Source organism: Pituophis catenifer, unplaced genomic scaffold (genome assembly GCF_029215685.1).
Source record: "Pituophis catenifer annectens isolate HBS135680 unplaced genomic scaffold, rPitCat1.0.hap2 SCAF_2, whole genome shotgun sequence".
Taxonomy (NCBI): domain Eukaryota; kingdom Metazoa; phylum Chordata; class Lepidosauria; order Squamata; family Colubridae; genus Pituophis; species Pituophis catenifer.
In genome coordinates, this window is record NW_027256882.1 from 101,419,345 (window position 1) to 101,441,119 (window position 21,775).

General features: G+C 38.0%; 1 protein-coding gene across 1 annotated transcript in view; it reads right to left on the reverse strand.

Annotated features, from left to right (window-relative positions):
- The window catches only part of TGFBI (transforming growth factor beta induced), a 50,267-nt gene extending 29,762 nt beyond the window's left edge, over positions 1 to 20,505 (reverse strand). The window contains exons 1-2 of the mRNA XM_070933897.1: positions 20,299 to 20,505; positions 10,014 to 10,112 (exon numbers count right to left, since the gene is read on the reverse strand). Of these exons, the coding sequence (XP_070789998.1) occupies positions 10,014 to 10,112; positions 20,299 to 20,420 (221 nt within the window). The 5' untranslated portion in view covers positions 20,421 to 20,505. The remainder of the gene's footprint in view (positions 1 to 10,013; positions 10,113 to 20,298) is intronic.
- Positions 20,506 to 21,775: the final 1,270 nt, after the last annotated feature.

Here is a 21,775-nt window from a genome sequence, read left to right on the forward strand (position 1 = left end):
ACCTCGGTGTTGTAAATAAATAGCCAGGCCAATTAGTTATGTTCTAAGGTTTATTTTTTAAAAAATTGATCAGTGATCAAATTAATGAGTTGCCTTTAACATATTTAACAGCTGCTGGTGAGTTGTCTTTTCTCTGCCTTCTAGCAGAAGATAATATATAGAAATAAAAGTCAGTATTTTTTTTAAAAAAAACTCCATTTTATTATTGTTTTTAAAAAACAACAAAATAAAAGCTATGTTTTCCTTTTTCATAAGGGAAAAAAAGCTTCATCTTTCCCCAATATTGGTTAATTTCTAAATCTGCAATGTTTAGAAAAGCAGACAATGTACTCTCAGTGTCAAAACTGCAAAGAGAATAATGTATTTCCTGTGGATTTAACCTATAGAATTGACTCAGAAGCAAGTTAGCCATGTTTGATTAAAATGTTATGAAATATATAGGAATGTATCTGTATATGAAATAGGAGAGAGTCATTGGATGGCAGCAAGTTACAACTATTTGGCATTTTATGATTTGATCTTTAGCGTGTTACAGGATGAAAAAAATTCTTTAAAATGATTAAATTTTAAACTATGCAACAAAAACAAATACATTTATAGAAACAGATTTTGTTCTGCAATTTCCAGGAAAAGTTACCTAGGAAAATCCTGACTCATTGTCTAGACTTTATATATATATATATATATATATATATATATATATATATATATATATATATATATATATATATATATATATATATATATATATGCCATATGGGAAATCTTTTGCTTAAAATAATTTGCTTTCTTTTATGCTTGGAACTCTCAATACCCCACTGGTACACTTTTCAGTCTCACACTAACTTTTTCTTTAGTACAGATATACACATTTATATGCCCAATTTGGCAACCAAATAAACTCACCCTTAATAGTCTAGACAGATTTTTAGTTCAAACCAGAATTAAACACAAAAAAATGATTAATGGAGAATTCAGCCACAGTTCAGCATCAAGAATTCCCAAGATAGAATGTTGTTTCTCAAAGGCTTATTTATAGAGAAATGGGTGTTAATGAGCTGCTACTAACTGGCCAGAAACTTAATGTATACAAACTTAGAAGGGCAGTCTGAACTCTTCAGTAGAAGTGTTTGCTTGATTTGGTGGATCAACTGCAAATTAACGAGCACAGAGCCTAAGGGAATAAATGACTAAAAAGAAATTGCTTGTCTTTAAGTTGATGTCAGCAGGGTTTCACATATTATGGAGAAATAAATCTGAGGCAAATATACACAAAATAGACAGTTGTAGCTCAACATTATTATTCTATACCATCTTTATGAGTCACTACTTAGCCTAGGTAAATATCTCTCTCACTGAAAAACAGAGGTAGTAGAAAGGAAAATGTTGACTTTGAAGATCCTCATATGTGTGGATTAACACTCAAAGTGTAGCAGATTTATGTATGACATCTAATTATTTGTTCCACCACTGCTTGAACCATTATCCTAGTTATATCACTGGCTGGATGAATCGTAACCAGAAGCCATTCCCAAGATTTGCTTCTCAAAGTGGTATTATCTAGTGGTTAATATTTTTATTAAGTTTGTTTCCTATGAAATTAAAAAAACATGTCCTTTTCAACAGTAAGAACTGTCAAATGAGAGGGCTGTAAAGCATTATGTAAGTCTAAATAATATTGCTATTGCTATTATTGTTCAGTTGCAGAATAAGTAGCCTGCAAAAATTAAGACACTGCCCATCTCTATGCTAAGCTGCAATTAAAAACTAAGAAGGTTTTTGGATTCCTGGTTCTAGTTATGTTACACAGAGATAGAAGAGGAATTTTTATGAGCTAAGTTCTTAGCTTAGCTTCTATGGTAAATCCCTCATGTCAAATCAAAACTGAGTTTCACATACTTTGTTCCTGAAGAAGGAACTGAAGAAGGATGTGATGGCACACATACTACATACTTGGGTCAGAATCAACTGGCTTCCTGCTTCATTTTCCTGTTTGGTTTTTCTGTTGGAATGGTACGTGGGAATGACCTTGCGAGAAGAGAGGAAGTGATGTGTCTGAGGGAACAATCACACAAGAGAAGGAGGAGCCCACAGTTGCTTAATGGTCAGAGAAAGAAACCTAGGAAGGACCCACCCTAATTGATCAGACTAATAAGAGACAGCAGGAAATCTGCAGTTTCAGACTTGCCAGATTCTGTTAATGTAGTCTTACAATAAAATAAAGTTATCTTAACTCAGTGGTTCTCAACCTGTGGATCGCGACCCCTTTGGGAGTCGAACGACCCTTTCACAGGGGTCGCCTAAGACCATCAGAAAACACATATTTTCAATGGTTTTAGGAATAATTTTATGGTTGAGGGTCACCACAACATGAGGAACTGTATTAAAGGGTCGCAGCATTAGGAGGGTTGAGAACCACTGGCTTAACTGATCATGTTTCCTTTCTGGTTTACTTTGGAGGGTTGATACCTGCTTTCTTTCTCAGTTTGTAACTAAGCAATGATGTTCTGAATTCTGATTCTCCTGGCTTCCAATGTTCTGTATGCATTAGTAATATAAGTCAGATTCAAGTGTTGTCTTTGATTATCCTTATTAATGCTTAAGTTATTGACCAGCCCTCCCTTACCAAACACAAACCAGAGAAATGTATGAGATTAGATGAAATTGGATGAAATAGATACAGATAGTCATGGCAACTATCCTGTACACTGGAAGTATGAAATATTGTGTCCAGCAATTGTTTTAGAATTCAAGCCTATAATCTGTTGCTAATGTGCATGCTGGCTGAAGCTGTCACAACTTGACATTCAAAACCTCTAGAAGTTTCTTAATTGTTTACCGGCTACTTTACTCCCCAAATTCATTACTTTTTAAAGTCTTTTTTATACCCTGTTTTCCCCAAAATAAGACATCCCCTGATAATAAACCCAATCCGGCTTTTGAGTGCATGGCAATAGGGCCAAGCGCTTATTTCAGGGTTCAAAAAAAATATAAGACAGGGTCTTATTTTCGGGGAAACATGGTAGTGACCTAGGAGTAAAGGTATTCTTGTTTGCATTCATTATGGGATGGAATTCTTACAGACTTATGTCATTCCTGGGAAACTAAATCATTCTGTTACAGCCATGAGTAAAATCTAAAAGAATGTAAGGATGCTATCAGGGAAAATAATTCCTTCTTTGCTTCAACATCTAGCTTTGAAAAACTACCTAATTAACTAAACAGAGTTCTTTCCGTGTGCAGTTAATAAAATATTGTGATATCACTTTAGTTGCCATTGCTCTTAAACCAACATCTTATCCAAACATATACTGACAGATATACAAACCTACTTCTCCACGCAGTCTAATTCCAAATAAAACATACATTCTAAAACTGGGAATATCCCAGGAATCCCCTGTTCTTTATGAAAGTAACAGGGCTATGCTAATCCTCACTTTTTATATATATTTTCACATCAGATTCGGATGCTGCCCTGCTCCACCCCCCCCCCCATAGGCCTTGAAAACTGAAAACTTTAAAAAAAAAACCAAAAAAACCCCCCAAAACAGCCCCTGAGTAAAAATAATTGCTATGTCGTCCCCCACCCCACCCCATATCAGTCTAATCTATTGAATTCATAAAACTCAAGGATTCCTTTTCAAACTGATTTAGCATAACTTCAGGCATAATAACAACCAGCGCAAGGAAAGAGTTGTTCAGGCAAGAAAGAAGGAATGTGGAACAAAGGAAAGCTCAATTATTTTCCATTACTGATGGCATTTATACGAGCACAAGACTACAGCAACTAGTAGACCTTTATCAGTGAAAGACAAATGATGGCTGAGTATCAAAGAACTCTGAGAAAACCTTCAAATAGCAAAATCATTGCTCACCTTACAAAATCAAAACACACCAGAGATAACGCTGAACTGTCAAGTGAACCAGAGGACACATAGGTTTGTGGGAAATTTTATAATCAGACAGTATCATGACATTTACCCCTCAGGTTTCCTCAGGTCTATGGGCTAAAGAAAAAGCACAACATCTGGTAATAGAAGGGAGAAATGCAATGACATTATTGTCCAGCAAATCAAAGGTTTGGAAGAAGAACAAAATCAGCTCATCTTCCTTTGATGTTATGAATGAACATTATAGTTCTATCTTTGCCTTGGAAACACAATATTTTGGGAAATGGCCTAAAGGCCATTTGTACATTTACTGTAGCTTCCTTTTCTATCACAGTCCAAGAACATTTTGTAAATAATATCCCTTATTTTATTATTGTGGCAGTTCTTCAAGCTAGGTTAACTAATGGCAGTTAAAGTGCTTTGTGGCAGAAGAGATTTGAACCTACTTTCCTTATATGTAACTTATTATATGGCCTATGCTTTAATCTTCACCATAAATATAAATTCTCCTTTGCAGAGGTTTAAAACTGCTTCTATGTTAACATTTTATAATCAGATTTAGTTTTCCCTCATACAAAACTGGGAAGGTAGCCTCATGGTGGCAAACATTTCTAATTATATCAGTTATATTTGTGCCAATGAAGCAGCACTTGACTCAATGGGAACTTAAAAAGAAGACCACATATTTTAATCTCTGGATACTGAAGTCAGCTTTTTGTATTAGAGCAAAATGAAGGTAGTGAAAGACTATATTTCAGAAATGAGGATTGCAATTTTTAGGTAAAAACAAACACATCACCTACCAAATAATTAATTACATTCTAGTATTTGGGATAAGGTTTCTTCCTTTTTGTTTTGAAGAATTAGTTCACTAAAAACAAAGCAATCAAGTAGCATTAACTGGACCCTAATTTTTAAATCCGAAGTGCTCTACTTTTTTTCAAAGAGTGACTTTGGATTTTCAATCCTTCCTGAGGGACCCATACATGATTTATGCCTTTTCAAAAACCAAGTGAGTTAAATTCTATTTGAATTAAGCTAAGAGAATTACCAGTCACTGCAAATACAGCAAATACAGCAAGGAAGTGGAATTTAGTAGGGATTTAGATATCAGTAAATCAAATGTCAGAAGCTTTGAAATTTCTAGAAACCTGATGCCAGAAGCTTGACAAATGTAGGATTAAAAATATCTCTCCATCTGACACCCTAAAAACACTAAGAAGAAAACCAGAACAATTCTAACAGCATAATATTCACATCTTCTCCCATTAAGTCCCTTGGTACACTTTTGCTATTGGCAATTCCTATTAATAATTATTAATATAATACTTTACTTTTTTATAACATTGTATTCCATTGTAGTTGAAAAAGTCATAGAGATGGAAAAAATTACCTCTGTAAAATTCAGGAAGAAAGAAATCAATCTAATATTTTGAGACTGGAAATCCACAATCAGATTTTTTTTTACAATCAGGAAAGAATCTTTTTTGGGCAATAGTAGGTTCAAATGGCCATGCATGGCCTTCTCCAATTCGAAGAGACACTTGTTCAGCAGACTGAGGCAAAGAGGCAGTCCCGGAACCAGCGAAATCTGGGGGCTGGGCAGGGGACAGGATGTATCTGCCCTCAGTGTGAAAGGGATTGCCACTCTCGAATTGGGCATTTTAGTCACACTAGATGCTGTTTTAGGACCTCTTCCCAGAGCACGATACCATAGTCTCTTGAGACTGAAGGATGTCAATGGAAAGGTTCAAATGATAAGGAATAATTAGCATACTTTTAAAGGGATCATGACGAGAGTCAGTTTGTTGTAATGGTTAAGGCATCGGCTAGAAATCCCAGAAGACAGTGAGTTCTAGCCTTGCCTTTGGCACAAAACCAGCTGGGTGATTTTGGGCCGGTCATTCTCCCTCAGCCCCAGGAAAGAGGCAATGGCAAACCACTTCCAAAAATCCTTCTTAAATTTGCGACCAATTTTAAAAAGGAATTATAGTAACTATTGTCATAGTAGTCTGAAAAAATGGTTTATGACATAATATAGGAATGAGTTAGAAAAGCTTCCTTTGCTTTTTCTATTGCCTTTATTTCTACCTGTTCCTTCCAGATGGTGAGTTATATCTCCTTTTTGGGAGATATCAAGGACCTTCAGAGACTTTTGTGCAATGTCCTTTTGTTGTTGAAATCAGAGAATGGTTTGTACTCCTCGCACAAATGTGGTTTTCTAGTAAAGATGAGCACAAGGAAGTAAGAAAAACCTACATCTGTGCTTAAAATAGAATAACAATCCAATCGCTTCTATACATTGTTTACATGTTTTATCATGTATGTATTCTTTTCAACATATATATTTTAATTATAGATATCATGAATGTAGAATATGAAAATCTATCTTGCAAAACTTGCTTTAATCTGCTAGCCTGTTACAAGTGTCATAAGCTAGTCATGTTTGGACTTGCTTTAGATAGGATTGAAAGCTGTGGATCTTACAGCTATTTTGTCCTTTGATAACTTGGCATGAGTATTTTTACTAATTTCTCAGGACTTTATTTATTCTACATTGTCTATGAATGTTGAAAGATTTATTTGATCTTGATACAGTAGTACATGCATAGGACAGAAAGACCTCAGGAAAGGAGCAATTGCACATAGCATTATAGCTTCTATGGAAGGAGCTGTTTCAGCCAACAATATGGAAGACTACAAAATAAAGCATCCCTAATAGATGGTAGTCCATGTCCATCTTAAAATAAAAGATGAACCCATCATTCTTCTGAATAATTAGTTCTATTTAAGTATCTCTCATTTCAGTGCCCAAAGCTTTTAGCTGTCTGTCGTCTCTGTCTGTATGTCCAAACTTAGTATATTACTACCACTGAAGTCTCCCAATGGTTTACAGCAGTGTTTTTCAACCTTCACAATTTGAAGATGGGTGGATTTACCCAGCATGCTGGCTGGGGAATTCTGGGAGTTGAAGTCCACACATCTTCAGGCTGTCAAGGTTGAGAAACACTGGTTTAAGTCATCTTCATCTTCAGTTAAAAAGTTTTTACCATTCATAAACCATATATAATGAGCTATGGTGGCACAGTGGTTAGAATGCAGTGTTGCAAGCTAATTCTGCTCACTTTGTCAGGCTTTCAGTCCTGACTGGTTTAAGGTTGACTCAGCCTTCCATCCTTCTGAGGTTGGTAAAATTAGGGTCCAGATTGCTGGGAGCAATATGGTCACTCTGTAAACCGCTTAGAGAGGGCTGTAAAACACTGTGTATATAAGTCTAAGTGCTATTGTTATGGCTATATATCACATGTATCAATTCTTAATACTTAACTAAAACTCATAACTAGTTATTTTTTTAAAAAAAAATCCTTACATTTTTGTTCTGTAAGAGAAAGATTTCTTGCCTAGGAGATCAGTATATATAAATGGAAACTAAAACTCTACTAGAAGGTAGCAATTTTGATTAACAACTGCTTAAAATTGGTGGTGGAACAAGAAATAAGTGGTCCAGAAATGTTTTTTAATATATGATATTAAAAAAATCATGATATATGATTAAGTGCTTTAATAAATGTACTATTATTATTAACTGTTATGGCCCAAGTAAGGATTTTCCAGATATATAGATTTTTGAATATCTTTTTACGTTGGCTGTGGATCATGTTGAATTGGTTAATAATTGGAAAAAAGATGCTGCTGCTGAATTTGGTCATGTTCCAGTAACATTATCAATTACAAGAGTTATTCCATTTTTTCAAGATGGTATTTAAATACAACATTCTTGAACGTCTACTTTTTATAAAACAGATGTAACAAAAAAAAATTTTTTTTCTTAAAATAAAACATTCTGTGAATGTCTCAGTTGTTTGGGATGTCTTTATATTCGTGTCACTCGTGTCATTGCTAGTGTTTCACAGGGAAAAAAACCCATCAAATCGTGAAGCAAAAAAATGGAAAGGGGGGGGGATAAGGAGTGAATGCAAAGAGATTGACACTAGAATTACATAAATCTCTGCCATCCAGTTGGTTCCATCTTTTGCATAAAATATGCAAGCCACCCCTTATTAATATTTTCTTCAGGCCAAAGATACCAAGGTTCCTTCAGTCACTCTTTACAGCAACTTCCCTGAACATTTACCAATTTTTCATTGTACTTTTTCAAATGTAATATCTATGATCAGTTAAGTACTCAAGGTAAGGTTTGACAATGTAACTAAAAGCTGAGAATCTACTTCTCATGATCTCACCAGTCTTACTCTGTTCCTATAGCCTATGATTGCATTTGCTTTTCTTTTCTTTTTTTTTTTTTTACCATGCTGGCTCACATTCAAGGTACAACAAGGCACTCAAATCCTTTTCACGTATACTTTTGCCAAGTTTGCTCTCACCCATCCCACCTGCTTTTTATCCTTTTGTTGCTGAATGTTGGACTTAAAATTTATTTCTGTTGAATTTCATCTTGTTAGTTTAGACCTGTCAAGATCATTTGAATTTTGATTATGTATTGCCTAGTACTGATAACCCTTGCCAACTTTCTGTCCGCTACCAATTTGATAAGCCAACCACCTCTCTTGCTTTCAAATTCTGTACTCAAATAATGGAAAGGCAGGACCTAACTTAAGTCCATGGGACATCTTTTCAAAATCTCCTTGCAGGTTGGCACAAAGCCATAAATAAGCACTTGTGGTTATTGTTTAATCAATTATGATCCACCAAATAACAGTCCTTTCCAAGCTACATCTGGACATTTTGTCAAGCCTCGCTTTACATTTTTGGCAAACCATTTCTGAGTGGCAGCCTCACCGCGAAGACCAGACCATGGCTAGGAAGGCTAACACTTCTTTTATTGAGAGTAGCTATAATAACAGAATCTGGTAAGTTTGATTGTGCCTCTACCTCCTTCTCATCTAATACCCATATGAATTAGGGAGATGTCTATCTGAGACATTTCTGTGTACTTTCTGCTTGTTTTGAATTCAGGTTTTTCTCCCTTGTTGCTTTGGTAATGGATCTCATTTATCTATTATACATTAAGATTATGTCCCTTAGTCTCTACACTGAAAATTGGAAATCATAAGACTGTCAATTTTTTAAACATTCTTTGATAGTGTATGTTCCCAATCAACCTCCTCTTGTAGCTCTTCTGATCTAGAAAAAAAAATAAAAAGGAATAGGGTCGCTATTTCTTTCCAGAGAAAAGTACTCTATTTTGGGATTCAAAACCCCCATAATGCCATGGTGCTGAGGCTTCATTATAAAAGTCCATCTCAAATGCAGAAGGGCATAATCAAAAGCTTCAAACCTTTCAGAGTTGTCAATATAATCTATACAACTCTCCAAACACTGCCAGCAGCAAACTGTAAATGTTCATGTGATTAATAGAGATTATTAAATCAGTGCAGAATTGGTATCACTAAACTGACTTTACTGAACTGCAATTAATTTTACATACATACATACATACATACATACATACATACATACATACATACGTATGCATATGTGTGTGTATATATATATATATATATATATATATATATATATATATATATATATGCAAAATTTTATCCTGGGCACACTGCTTTGCCAGCCCTACTTACTTGCAACCATTGATGTAAAAACACATATATGTTTTTGCTCTAAGACACCAGTTCCCTTAAGACATATTTTCCCTTTTCTAACTTCTGTTGATTTCATCTTACGTAGAAACATATTTATCATCACAGATGATCAACCTATAAATTATTTAGGCCAAGTTAGTTCTCTGGATCTTTCATGATACTTATATTTATCTCATCCCTCAAATTCCAAATTTATCTGACCTTGGGGAGGATACACCTTTCTCAGAAGACTAGAAGACTTTAGCAGAAGACTGGCAGTCAGCCAGCCTGTATAAATTCCTAACTGAGTGCAGATTGCTTCTTCCTTCCAAGAGTATGCATCAAGGCCATTTTTTTCCCCAGGAAGTTTTAGGCTACGCTTGTTGGATTTGCCAGGGCAGACCTCAGATTGATTTGCAGATATCCCTCATGGGGCTGAAGAAGTTGGGAAGAAAACTTTACTTCATTATTCACTTGCATGCCTGTTGAGCACAAAAAGAAAAACTTTTTCTTAAACCTTACTTACGTTGATTTTCCACATATTTTCTTCTGGTACCACAGTTTGCAACTTGGCATGTATTTCTTGTTGGTTCCAATGAGTTTCAGCACAGCACATACATTGGGGCTACAAATCAAAGGAGAAATATTATTTTGCATTTCTCCATTCACAGCTTGGCATTCAAACATGTCTTGAGAATACATCAGAAATAAACACTGCAAAGATTAAGAAACAATAAAAAATTTATTGTTGTCGTTGTTGAAGGAGGTAGAATATAAAAGAACTATTGTAAACTCAGCCGGGACTTGACATTAAAGCAAGATCAGGGCTTGTCTTCCTCTGAATTAATAATAACAATAAAATACCTTTTCCCCTCCGACAGTCATAACAATAATTTTAAATGCTTAAGTTAGAACAGTATATTTTCTATCAAGGCAGCTAGCCAGTGTACCACCAAATATCATTGGTTATACTGCCTAAACACTCTTACAACTAGGGATGAAATCCAGCAAGTTCTGACAGGTTCTGGAGAACTGGTAGTGGAAATTTTGAGCAGTTTGGAGAACCGGCAAACCACCTCTGGCTGGCCCCAGAGTGAGGTGAGAATGGAGATTTTACAATATCCTTCCCCCAGGAGTGGGGAGGGAATGGAGATTTTGCAGTATCCTTCCCCTGCCATGCCCACCAAGCCACACCACGCCCACCAAGCCACCCCCACAGAACCGGCAGTTTAAAAAAAATTGGATTTCACCACTGCTTACAACCATGATTCAAGATGTCTCATGTGTGCATGGTTGGGAAAGCTATTTCAAGTCATGTCTTGATGATAAGGCTTCATGGTTTGATGATAAGGCTGGTTGTTTGATTTACGGTATATAGCCTCTTCTCTCAAATTCATGACTCTGGACAAGTTACAGCAGTTAAAAGCAATACAAATATATAAAACCATGTAACAAATCGTATAATGTAATCTGCATGCAAGCAAGATATTTAAAACTATCAATACTCCACACAACAACTATGCAGACTTTATTGCACATCTGGTCCCCGATTCTGGGTGGCAATGTCATGTCTCTAAAGCCTTGCAAAAGATTTTAGGTTTGGAGCCAATCTGATCTTTAGGAGAATGTTGTCTCAAAGGGCGGATGTCACAATAGAAAATGCTTTCTTCTTTGATCCCACCAGTTGACATTTCCTAACAGACAGGATTCTCCTGTGAGACCTAACACAATGTCAAAGTCTTCACCCATACTTTTGCACATGTTATCATGCTGTAACAGCGCAATGCATACTGATATGCTACTCTGCCAATATTCCTTGAAATGTTTTGGGTATAAATATAAAAGTATATAAAGCTGAATTCATAGTTAGCTCCCATTGTGGTAGCACCAAGAGAAAACAATATATTAAGTAGTATAGAAGAAGAAATAAAGGAAATGTTGAGATGGTAATGAGTTGTGGCCAACAACCTCTACTTTTGAAAGAAAAACAATAATATATTTCTCACAGTCTGTTTCAGCTTACACTAAATAATAAGACAGGTAGGCATGGAGAGAACTATAGAAAAGAATAGAATAGGAATAGGAATCTATCAATTATCTTTCATTATCTTTTATCTAGTTCTACTATTAAACAGTGAAAATGAACTCATGAGAAACTCAACTAAGTCATTATTTAATAATAAGAATAAGCAAAAATATAAAGATCTGCAAAAAGAAGCAGAATGCTTCTGGCAAAAGAAAGCAAAAATATTATCAATATTAATAAGTGCCTTGAGTGTAATTCCATCTGAACACTATCAGAATTGGCAAAATCAGCATCAGTCAATTGCAAAAGGCAGCTTTGCTTGGAACAGCTTACAGCCTGAGATGGTTAAACAACATCTGCCTGTCCTACAGTAGGTCCTTGGGAAGCACTTGATAGGGAAACAAAAATATCAATTCCAATCTAAAAATCTGGTTGACTATGAAATGGGAATGTAAATCAAAAGCTGCTGGAAATGTACAGTATTTTATGTGATCTCCCAATGAAGATCAACCGATGGTGTGGATACTCCTTAAGAGTTGGATTTGGATGTGGGAGTCCCCAATTAAATGATCACTTAGCAGCCAAGCTCTTTCATTAGCCTTGGGCAATCATTTTTCCCAAGATGCCTTCCATCAAAAGGTAAGGTTGAGAAAGATAACAGGCTACCCTCAACTTCTTTAAAAAATTTCAAGAAATTAAACAATACCCAGGAACAAACCCATGAACTAGTCTGTGCAACTGATGTTCCAGTTACTAATATTGTCATTATACTAATTTTGCTTTTAAAAAAATACTAGTGGACATTCCAGATCTTGTAGCAGTCAATCTAAATTAGCTAAACAGCATAGAAATTGGCATATTCATTTCTTATGAATCTGGTCCTATATTTAATTGGAAATGCTACAGAGATTGATGCGAGCCACCATTGGGTTAGAATGGTTTTTATAAGCTAAATAAGAGGGGGGAGACTTAGTTTCCATTTGCAAGGAGATAATATCACAACAGTAGACCAATAAATTTGTTAGGCAGCCTTCCACAATCTAATACACTCTGGGAGGTTGGAGTATAACTCACATCATCTCAACACTTCCATTGTTTGGAAGAGTGAGAATTATGATCCAACAACTCTGTCTACAGTTCACTAGATAAAAATCTCAATGCAATCCTTAGATAAACAGGCCATTGAAAGGATTAACATAATTTGCTTGAATTACATTCCAAGCCTTCTAAATGCCTTTTATCTTTGGCATATATCAACTTGATTTGTTTCATCTTTGAGTTCAACATGCATCTTGAACTTCAATGCTATCTGTTCCATTGATTCACAAGAACACACATTTCAGAGGGAGGGGGGAATGAAACCAGAGATTCTTTCCTATGTAGGGTAGGCCAGCTGATAAAATTAGATAGAATGGCTGCTTCAAACAGCTGGTTCTGGGTGGCAAGGAAGAGCAACCTAGAATTATTGTGGTTGTACAATATTGTTACACTGTGATGGGTGACACAGTTGCTTTGAGACTTTGTCCCTTAGATGCCAAAATAATTTAAGTGACTAAGAGATCTGGATTTCACTTACTGCTTTGACACAGGAAACAAACATATCTTGTGTCAGGCATGATTACAAGCCAAGTAACACAGATATAGATGTATAGTTTGATGGCATCTGGACCTTTGGTTTGTTTGATTTCATTTTCTCTCTGGCATCAAATAAAAGCTTTATACCTTTGACTTTAAAGTATAAAATCAATAAACTCCAAGTCTTCAAGCTCTGTCTCAGAACAGCACCTCTCAGCAATGAGCAGAAACTCACATAATTTGGGCAGATGATACAAGCCTATGAATGGACAAATAATCACTAAGGTTATCAAAGTTAAGAGGAGTAGAAGGGAAAGAGAAATAGAGAAGGTGGATGAATTAAAAAAGATCTCTGAATTATCTTTGGAAGAGCCATGAGCTTTTTGAAAGGCCTGTCAAAACTGTTGATATAGTTACCCGAAGACAAACTCAATTGGATGGTATATTCCTAACTATTAAGTTCTACTTTCCACCTATATGATATATCTTGAGTGACTGAGAATAATTTAATACCATGTGGTCAATTATCCAGAGAAAAGGAAGCAATTCATACTAAAATAGGAAACTTGGCAAAAATTAATGATAAAGATAACAGTGAGGATTATGTGTACACATACAAATGTATACATACACGATGTTTGTGTTAAATATCTGGTTTGACAAGCAAGTGCCTGTTTAAGTTGAAGAAAGGTTACTGAGCTCCGAAATCCCACTGAAAGGGAACACCCTTCTGGGAAAGCCAAGTCAGTGGTTTGGCCAGACTTGCAAATTTGGATAATAATAATTGGAAAAACCCAAGAAATGCTGTACAATTCTGATAGTGCAGAAATATACAAATGATAAAATGGATTAGCTGGATCCATCTGACTTCCTAGAAAGAAAATATGGTAGCCCAAATAGTTGAACACTGGCAGGTTAAAGAACACATTCTCTAGTTTAACCTAGAGGCTATTATCACATAGACACTGAAGTTCTGCTCCGATTTTTATTATTATAGAGGCAAAATCCTTGGAGTAAATCTGGAAATATTTGTGACAATGGCCCACCTTAGTGAATACTTTTTGTCTCTGCAATATTGTAAGAGTCTAGAAGTGAAGGAATTAGGGTAGTGATGCCTAATGATTAGGAACTACTTTTGGAAGCCATTCTTCCAGTGGTGGGTTTCAAAATTTTTTAGTACCAGTTCTGTGGGTGTGGCATGGCTTGGTGGGCATGGCTTGGTGGGCGTTGCAGGGGAAGGATACTGCAAAATCCCCATTTCCTCTCGATCAGCTGGGACTCAGGAGGCAGAAAATAGATGGTGGTGGGGCCAGTCAGAGGTGGCATTTACCGGTTCTCTGAACTACTCAAAATTTCTGCTATTGATTCTCCAGAACTGGTCAGAACCTGCTGAAACCCACCTCTGCATTCTTCTTGAAAAAAAAAGGTGGGTGAAGATAGGCAGATAAACCTGGTATATAATGAACTTCTTTAGTCATAATCCAAATATCTGGAAAGTAAGGCAAGAGTGTTTACTCCTTATGAAATGCTAACTGATGTCTTGCAGACTGTGAGTTTTCTATTTTAAGGTATTTTAAATCCATCTCATGGATTCAAAGGTGATTATCATCATAACATAAATGAATATGGGGATTTTGAATCTATAGACAGGAAATGGACTGGAAAATGTAAGGGGGAAGCATACAAAGTACAAGAACTCCTAATTATTACCAGAGATTAAGTGCAGAGATTCACTACATTCCATGATGGGACCAGAATGTAAAGGTTAGCCATCAGCAGTCTCAACCATAGTGCCAGAATTTATGTTCCTGCAGTACACATCATATCTCAAAGTCAACATACTTTCAGGCCACACAGGAATTTCATCTGGACAATCTAAGGTCTCTGATTTGAAAACTTTTTAAAAAAAAATTGATTTATATGCCGCCCTTCTCCGGAGACTCAGGGCAGCTTACAATGCGTTAAGCAATAGCCTTCATACTTTTGTATATTTATACGAAGTCAGCTTATTGACCCCACAAACTGGGTCCTCATTTTACCTACCTTTGAAAGGATGGAAGGCTGAGTCAACCTTGAGCCTGGTGAGATTTGAATTTGCAGTAATTGCAGGCAGCAGATGTAAGTGGATGTTAATTAGTCTGCTGAGCCACCAGAGCTCTGCCTTCCCAAACTAACTAACTATCTTAAACTTCTTGATGTCTATGGAGATTCTCAGTCACCCAGGTCATGGTTGTCCCAAAGGTGCTTTTTCAAGAGGCAACTGGACTTTCTTTGTTTTTACTTGAAGATGTTTTTCTTCTCATCCAAGAAGCTTCTTCAGTTCCGAGAAAGCTTCTTGGATGAGAAGCAAAACACCTTCAAAGAAAAACAAAGAAAGTCCAGTTGCCTCTTGAGAAAGGACCTGTGAGTTAAACTTCTTGAGTTTATCTGCAATAAAAGATACCATCTGACCGGTCACATGCAAGCTTTGCGGTCAGGTTCAAAAAGAAGGAATGGTAATGATTTGAGACCTTATCTGTGGCCAGAGCTTGTGCTTCTGAAGTGACAAGGTTTGACTGTCTATGTTTTAAGCAGGGCTAAAGAGACAAGCTAGGGCTCCTGCTGATATACCTATGTCACACATCAGGGTCCCTCTCTGGACTACTAAACCAATAAGGGCCAGAAGACAATGAGATTGTCTCATTATTATGGGCAGACATATGTTAGACCTTCTCCTTGCTATTGAAGATTTGTTGTATGATCTGAATAGCAGGAGTATTACCATCACCTCATTGCCATATTCATATCATTTGCTTGTTGAATTGACAACATCTATGACCTATGCAGTGTTGGACCTATTTGAATGATGCAATTTGAATTGTGCATCTGTAGGGCACTTCTCCAATCAGCTGTTGGGCAAAGCTGCTGAGGGCCTGGTTCACTGCTGACAATGGTAACTTGGGCCATTGATAAAAATAATCCATAAGTGTGCTCTTTGACTAATTCCAAGTAGCTTCTTGGTTAAGCATGGGCCTCTAGGAGATGAAACAGCATCATCTGGCTGGGAAATTCTGGTAGTTGAAGTCTACACATCTTAAGGTTGTCAAGATTGGGAAACCCTAGAGCAGGGATGTCAAATTCACGGCCCGCAGCCCGGATGCATCATACACTGGCCACCCCCACCCCCATTTTAGCAAAGGGGGGAGGATTTGTGATACATCATGTGATGACGTGTTGTCGCGAGTTTGACACCCTTGCCCTAGTGCATTGATAGTAGAAGACAGAAAGCGAATAGGCTCAAGCATGGGCAAATGCCTACATTTGGGCCTAATCCATAGCAATAAGAGAGGCAAAATTCTTTCTTATTGTTTGAGCAGTTTGTGCCTAATTTAGGTTGTTTAACTTCCCATTAAGGGAGAACCAGCATCAAGAGTTCTGCCTGAGTACTTGATCAGTGAGTTTCACATTTTGCTGATAATATGTGGGCATCCAAGCATCAGGAGAGGTGAGGGGGTTCAAAGTTCTTCGAATACCTCCCTCCCCCAGTGGAAATCGTATTATTATCTCAATTTAACTACCTTCTAAAAGTAGATTAAAATCTACTTTTCTTCTGGAAGGAGTTCTTCCGGGAGGAATTTGGTTGAGGTTTCTAGTTTGCTGCTTTTTGAAGTGTTCATGTTTTACATATACACACATTATGCTTTAAAATTTAATCTCACCATGCCTAGTTTAATTGTATTGTATATCTGTGAATCATGAAGAGTTCTTTGGCATTGTGGCAGGATATAAATAAATGCATGCATACATACATACGTACTTACATACATACATATATACATACATGTTTTGCAGGAGCAGTATTGGGTAAAAGAAAGAGTTAGTTTTGTGAAGAAGCTGTCATCTGCCCAATTGCATTCTTTGTACCATGAGCCAAACATTTGTCTCATAAGGCAACCTTGTGGAAATCACTGTCACCTTATCTCCAATGTTTTTCCCATTGCTCAGAGAAAGATAAGGGAGGCAATCAAGCACATTTGAACCATAACCATGTTTGGCTTTTGATTTAAGGATCCTGTGTCCTCTCCAAAAGGCCAAGGCCAAGACTTGCTCTTCTGAGACTGCTCCTTCTTGTTTCTGCCTTTTCGAACAGACACGGTACTTTAAAAGGAAGAAGAGGGGAGGAAAACCTGCTTTCTTTTTATTATGGGGCAAAAGACACTTTCTATTGAACAAGGACCTCACTCGGCCATACAGATTCTCTTAAAGCTTTCTCAAGGCTTTGTTTTAAACATTAACCCTCTCACAGGACTTGTGGAATTAAAAAAGAGTCAGTTATTAATATACTCTGTGGATAATGGAAAAACATTGAGCCAAGTCACCTCTGAAATTGGCATTAAATTCAGTAATCCATCGGGAAAGTATAAACAAAGACTTTCCATCCTATAGTGTTGGAAGATGAGCTCCAGCCACAGAATGCTTCCATCCAGCCATGAGTCACCTCCAGGAAATCCTTTCACACCTTTGTACAGATGTCCTAACACTTTGTGCCGCTACCCATCCTCCTCCTCCTCCTATTCACTGAGCTAGTGCTTCCTATGGTTAGTCAATGGGAGGGCACAAACATTGGTAGCCAGTTAGAAAACTGCGCCTTTATCCAATTTTTTCCAGTGTGTGATTTTTGCAATGATAAATCAAATGGGAAGGAATCCAACTAGGGGGTGGAGGAGGGGGAGGAGAGAGGTATTGTTAAAGCACAGAAAATCAAAATACACCATTAGTCTGACTGGGAGGAAGGAACAATGGTGGTAGAGTATTCGAGGAAGAAGGGAATAAAAAAGGAATTGTAGCATTTGGGAAGAAATGACAAGTATGCTAGTGTAACACCAACAGGAAATACCCATCTCTCAGTTCCAGAAGCTACACTACAAACATTGGCAGCCTTGTCTCTGGAACAGAAGCCAAGATAGTAGTTATTTGGCTCCATTTCCCAAGATCTGTCCATGTCCCATGGCATCATTGAACATGGAAGGGACATACCGGTAATTCTCCCTCTGGGTCTTCCAGATAGGAACTCTGCAGGCATGATAGATTTACAGTTACCAGCATCTGCAGTCAAAGACATCCAGGTTATATGAATTGCAATCAAATAGTTCTCCAGGAGATCAGGCAGTTCTCTATTTATGGTAGAGGGATGAGAGCTTTCAAAAGCATGTTAGCAATTGGAAAACAGAGTGCAAATGCACAAGTGTTACACACACACCCTGTCACTGTTCTTAGTGGGATCAGTATGTAGAGGGTTGCATGAAGTTATAGAAGAAAGACTTAAACGAATAGAAGTGCTTTCCATTACTGCAAATGCATAATCAGGATGTTGCCATCCTACTACCATTTTTTTCTGGCAGGATAGTCAATCTGTTAGACAAGTTCAGTTGGTGAATCTTTTCTCATCCCTACACCTATTACTGAACTATGCAACGAAAAGAAAAGAGCCTTGGGCAAAATGTTGAAATTCAAGCCCGTTTTGACACTAGAACATCATCCCCGGGGATCCATGTTAGGGATCTGGCAGTGATTTATTCTTACTAACATTTTGAATCTTTGCATTGGGAAGAAAAGGAAAAGGAATGTAGAAAACATCATCTTTATTCTTACTTATCCACGTACATGCATTAGGAGATGAGTGAAGAGATCCTTTCATCAGGACCAAACCATTTGACATATTTTACACGAAGAACTGTGTTTTCATATAAATCAAAGATAGACGACCTTCTTCACTTTTTTGAATTACAAGTTTCATGAGCCTTTGCTGCTAACTAGTTACTAAATCTACTTTACTATTAATCTTCTCATCGTTCCTATCACCTATCTCCTCCCACTTATGACTGTATGACTGTAACTTTGTTGCTTATGATTTATATTGATATTGTTTCCTGATTGCTTATTTGTACCCTATGATTATCATTAAGTGTTGTACCTTATGATTCTTGACAATGTATCTTTTCTTTTATGTACACTGAAAGCATATGCCCCAAGACAAATTCCTTGTGTGTCCAATCATACTTGGCCAATAAAGAATTCTATTCTATTCTATTCTAACCCATAATCTTAAAAAAAAATATTTGAAGGACTTCAAGTTGACCAGGATGTCTGTCCCTGAGATAGGCTTTTGTGATTCACAGTGCATAGATTTGAACAAAGATCCATGCATCACATCTAGGGAAAACAAAACCAGTGCTGTATTCTGAGAAAAGTTTTTAAAAGTGACAGGAATAGGAAAAGCCCTGGAATCATTGTGCTATAAGCAACCTTTGGTGCAAGACAAATCTTACTTCCAAGTCTGACTGGTTGTGTTACTTAGAACACAAGAATACCTTTAAAAAAAAAAAAGATCACAGGCTCAGACAATGAGACATCCATGGGACAGCATTTACTTTCCTACTGTTAAGCACTATGTCTCAAAATCAGCACACTTTCAAAGCCACACTGGACTTTCATTCTGGGCAGGATCAGCTCTTTGACACTAATTTTTTTTCTCCCTTCTATCCACGTTACCAGGTTGGTTCAATAAAGGATATCATCATTTGAGTGATTTTGGGGCATGTCTGTTGGGGAAGGGACAGTATTTGAGAAAGAAAAAGTCTTTGTTTCCTCAGTGACCTTTGACTTCTCCAAACAATCAAGCCCGTTTGCTAGCTTTTCCCTCATTGGCAAAAAAAAAAAAAAAAAAAAGACAGTGTGGGGAGAGATCGAGCATTTTTGAACTACTGAAGGATTTGGCTGCTTGAACTGGAGGAACAAGGCGATCGGGGATGCCTGGTTCCCTAAAAAGCTTCCTCTTTCCTCTAGGAAATCAATGGCAACTAAACCTAGAAAAATCTCTCTCTCTCTCTCTCTCTCTCTCTCTCTCTCTCTCTCTCTCTCTCTCTCTCTCTCTCTCTCTCTCTCTCTGTGTGTGTGTGTGTGTGTGTGTGTGTGTGTGTGTGTGTGTGTGTGTGTCTGTCTCTGTCTCTGTCTCTGTCTGTCTGTCTCTCTCCCCCCCCCCCCCGAAACTCTGGCTTCTGAGCCCCCCGTCCATCCCATCCATTCCAAGAGAGCCGTCCTGAGACTCTTTCCAAGTCCGTCCCCACCCCCACCCCCAAAGAAAGCAAGAGGCATGAGTTGGACCGAATGGCTCGCCCCACGGCCAGAGCACTCCCGGTCCCTTCGTTGTCTCCCTACTCGGTAGCCTTACCCTTGATGCCTGCCCCGGATTCGGCTGTGCTGCAAGATCTGTTGGTAAGGAGCTCGGCTGGCCGCCCAGGCATTGGTGAGCCACAGAGACAGCGCCAAGGAGAAAAGCAGCCCGATGCGCATCGCGAAGGAGTCCCGAAGCTGAGAGAGAGAGAGAGAGAGATCGGCGACTGGACTCTACAAGTCCCAGGCGAGCAATGGGGCAGCGCCGGACGGGGAAACAGCAGGCTCTAAGCACGGAAAGAGCCGCCGTTAAATAAGAGCGTGAGCGAGGAGGCTGGACCGGGTTGAGAAGGGGGGTGGGAAACAGGCCCTATTTGGGCGGCACGGGGCTGGACTGGGCGCGGCTGACTTCCCGACCCAACTGACTAACCTTGCCCGCCAGGCAAAGTAAGGAATGAAGAGGGAGACGGAGAAAGCAGGACTTGCGCCTTCACCTGAAGCTATCCGAGGGGTTGAAGCTGAACAGGGAGTTGGGAAACAAGAACGGGAAGACCGGAGGGAGGCGGCTGGGAGGAAATCCATACATGGATACCATGCTCTTTGTACCACTTCTCTGGCAGGAGAATTGATCTGTCCGGGAAGTTCAGCTGGTGACTCTTGCCCCCATCCCCCACTCCCTACATCGGGCATTAAAAGAACATGAGTCTGCAACCCAAATGAGATGGTGACTGCAAGACCAAATTAAAAAAAAAAAAATACTGTTAAGCCATAAGGAAGTCACTATTCCCATTTTAGGGAAGGGGAACTGAAGACACAATAGTGACTCATTCGATCGGTCCATGAGATCATAATTCAGTCTGGGTCTTCCTAATACAATTCTGATGATTCTACTGTACATCCTAGTCAATGCCTTTGTTTCGGGCTCTACAGTTCCCTGGGACTGCAAATGAGATTACACAACTGTAATGAAATAAAGAAGGCAGTTGCTACAACAAAATGAAGTGTATTCCTAAAAATCAATATGCTTTAAACTGCAACTCAAACAGAATAACCACCGGGGCAAACTTGGGACGGCTAGATGAAAAGAGAATGAAAAGCTGCATTAAAGGAATATAAGGAGAAAGCAGAAGGCGATGAATGAAAACACTGCAGGCATCTTCAGAGTAGAAAGAGTTTCCACTTGTGTAAATTGAGTTCAGCTCCTGATGACTTCATTTGATATGCCCATGTTGTCTTATTGACAACAATATGGTAGCAGTTTGCCATGATCTTCTAGCCAATGTCTGTTACTGTTCTGCCCCAGCTATGGACCCCAAAGAACACAGCACACACAAACTCTATACAAAGCTTTTACTCAAAATAATGTAGTCTTTATCATTCAAAGGCTGTTAATGAACTGTCTTAACAGCCTACCAGAATTCTAAGATAAGGTAATCACAGTCTTACTAGAGTTGGCAGAAAGCCCAGAAGCAGTTTTGCAGACACGAAGGAGAGTGAACTAAAGTTGTTCTCTACAGCTTGTTGCAAGTGGTGTT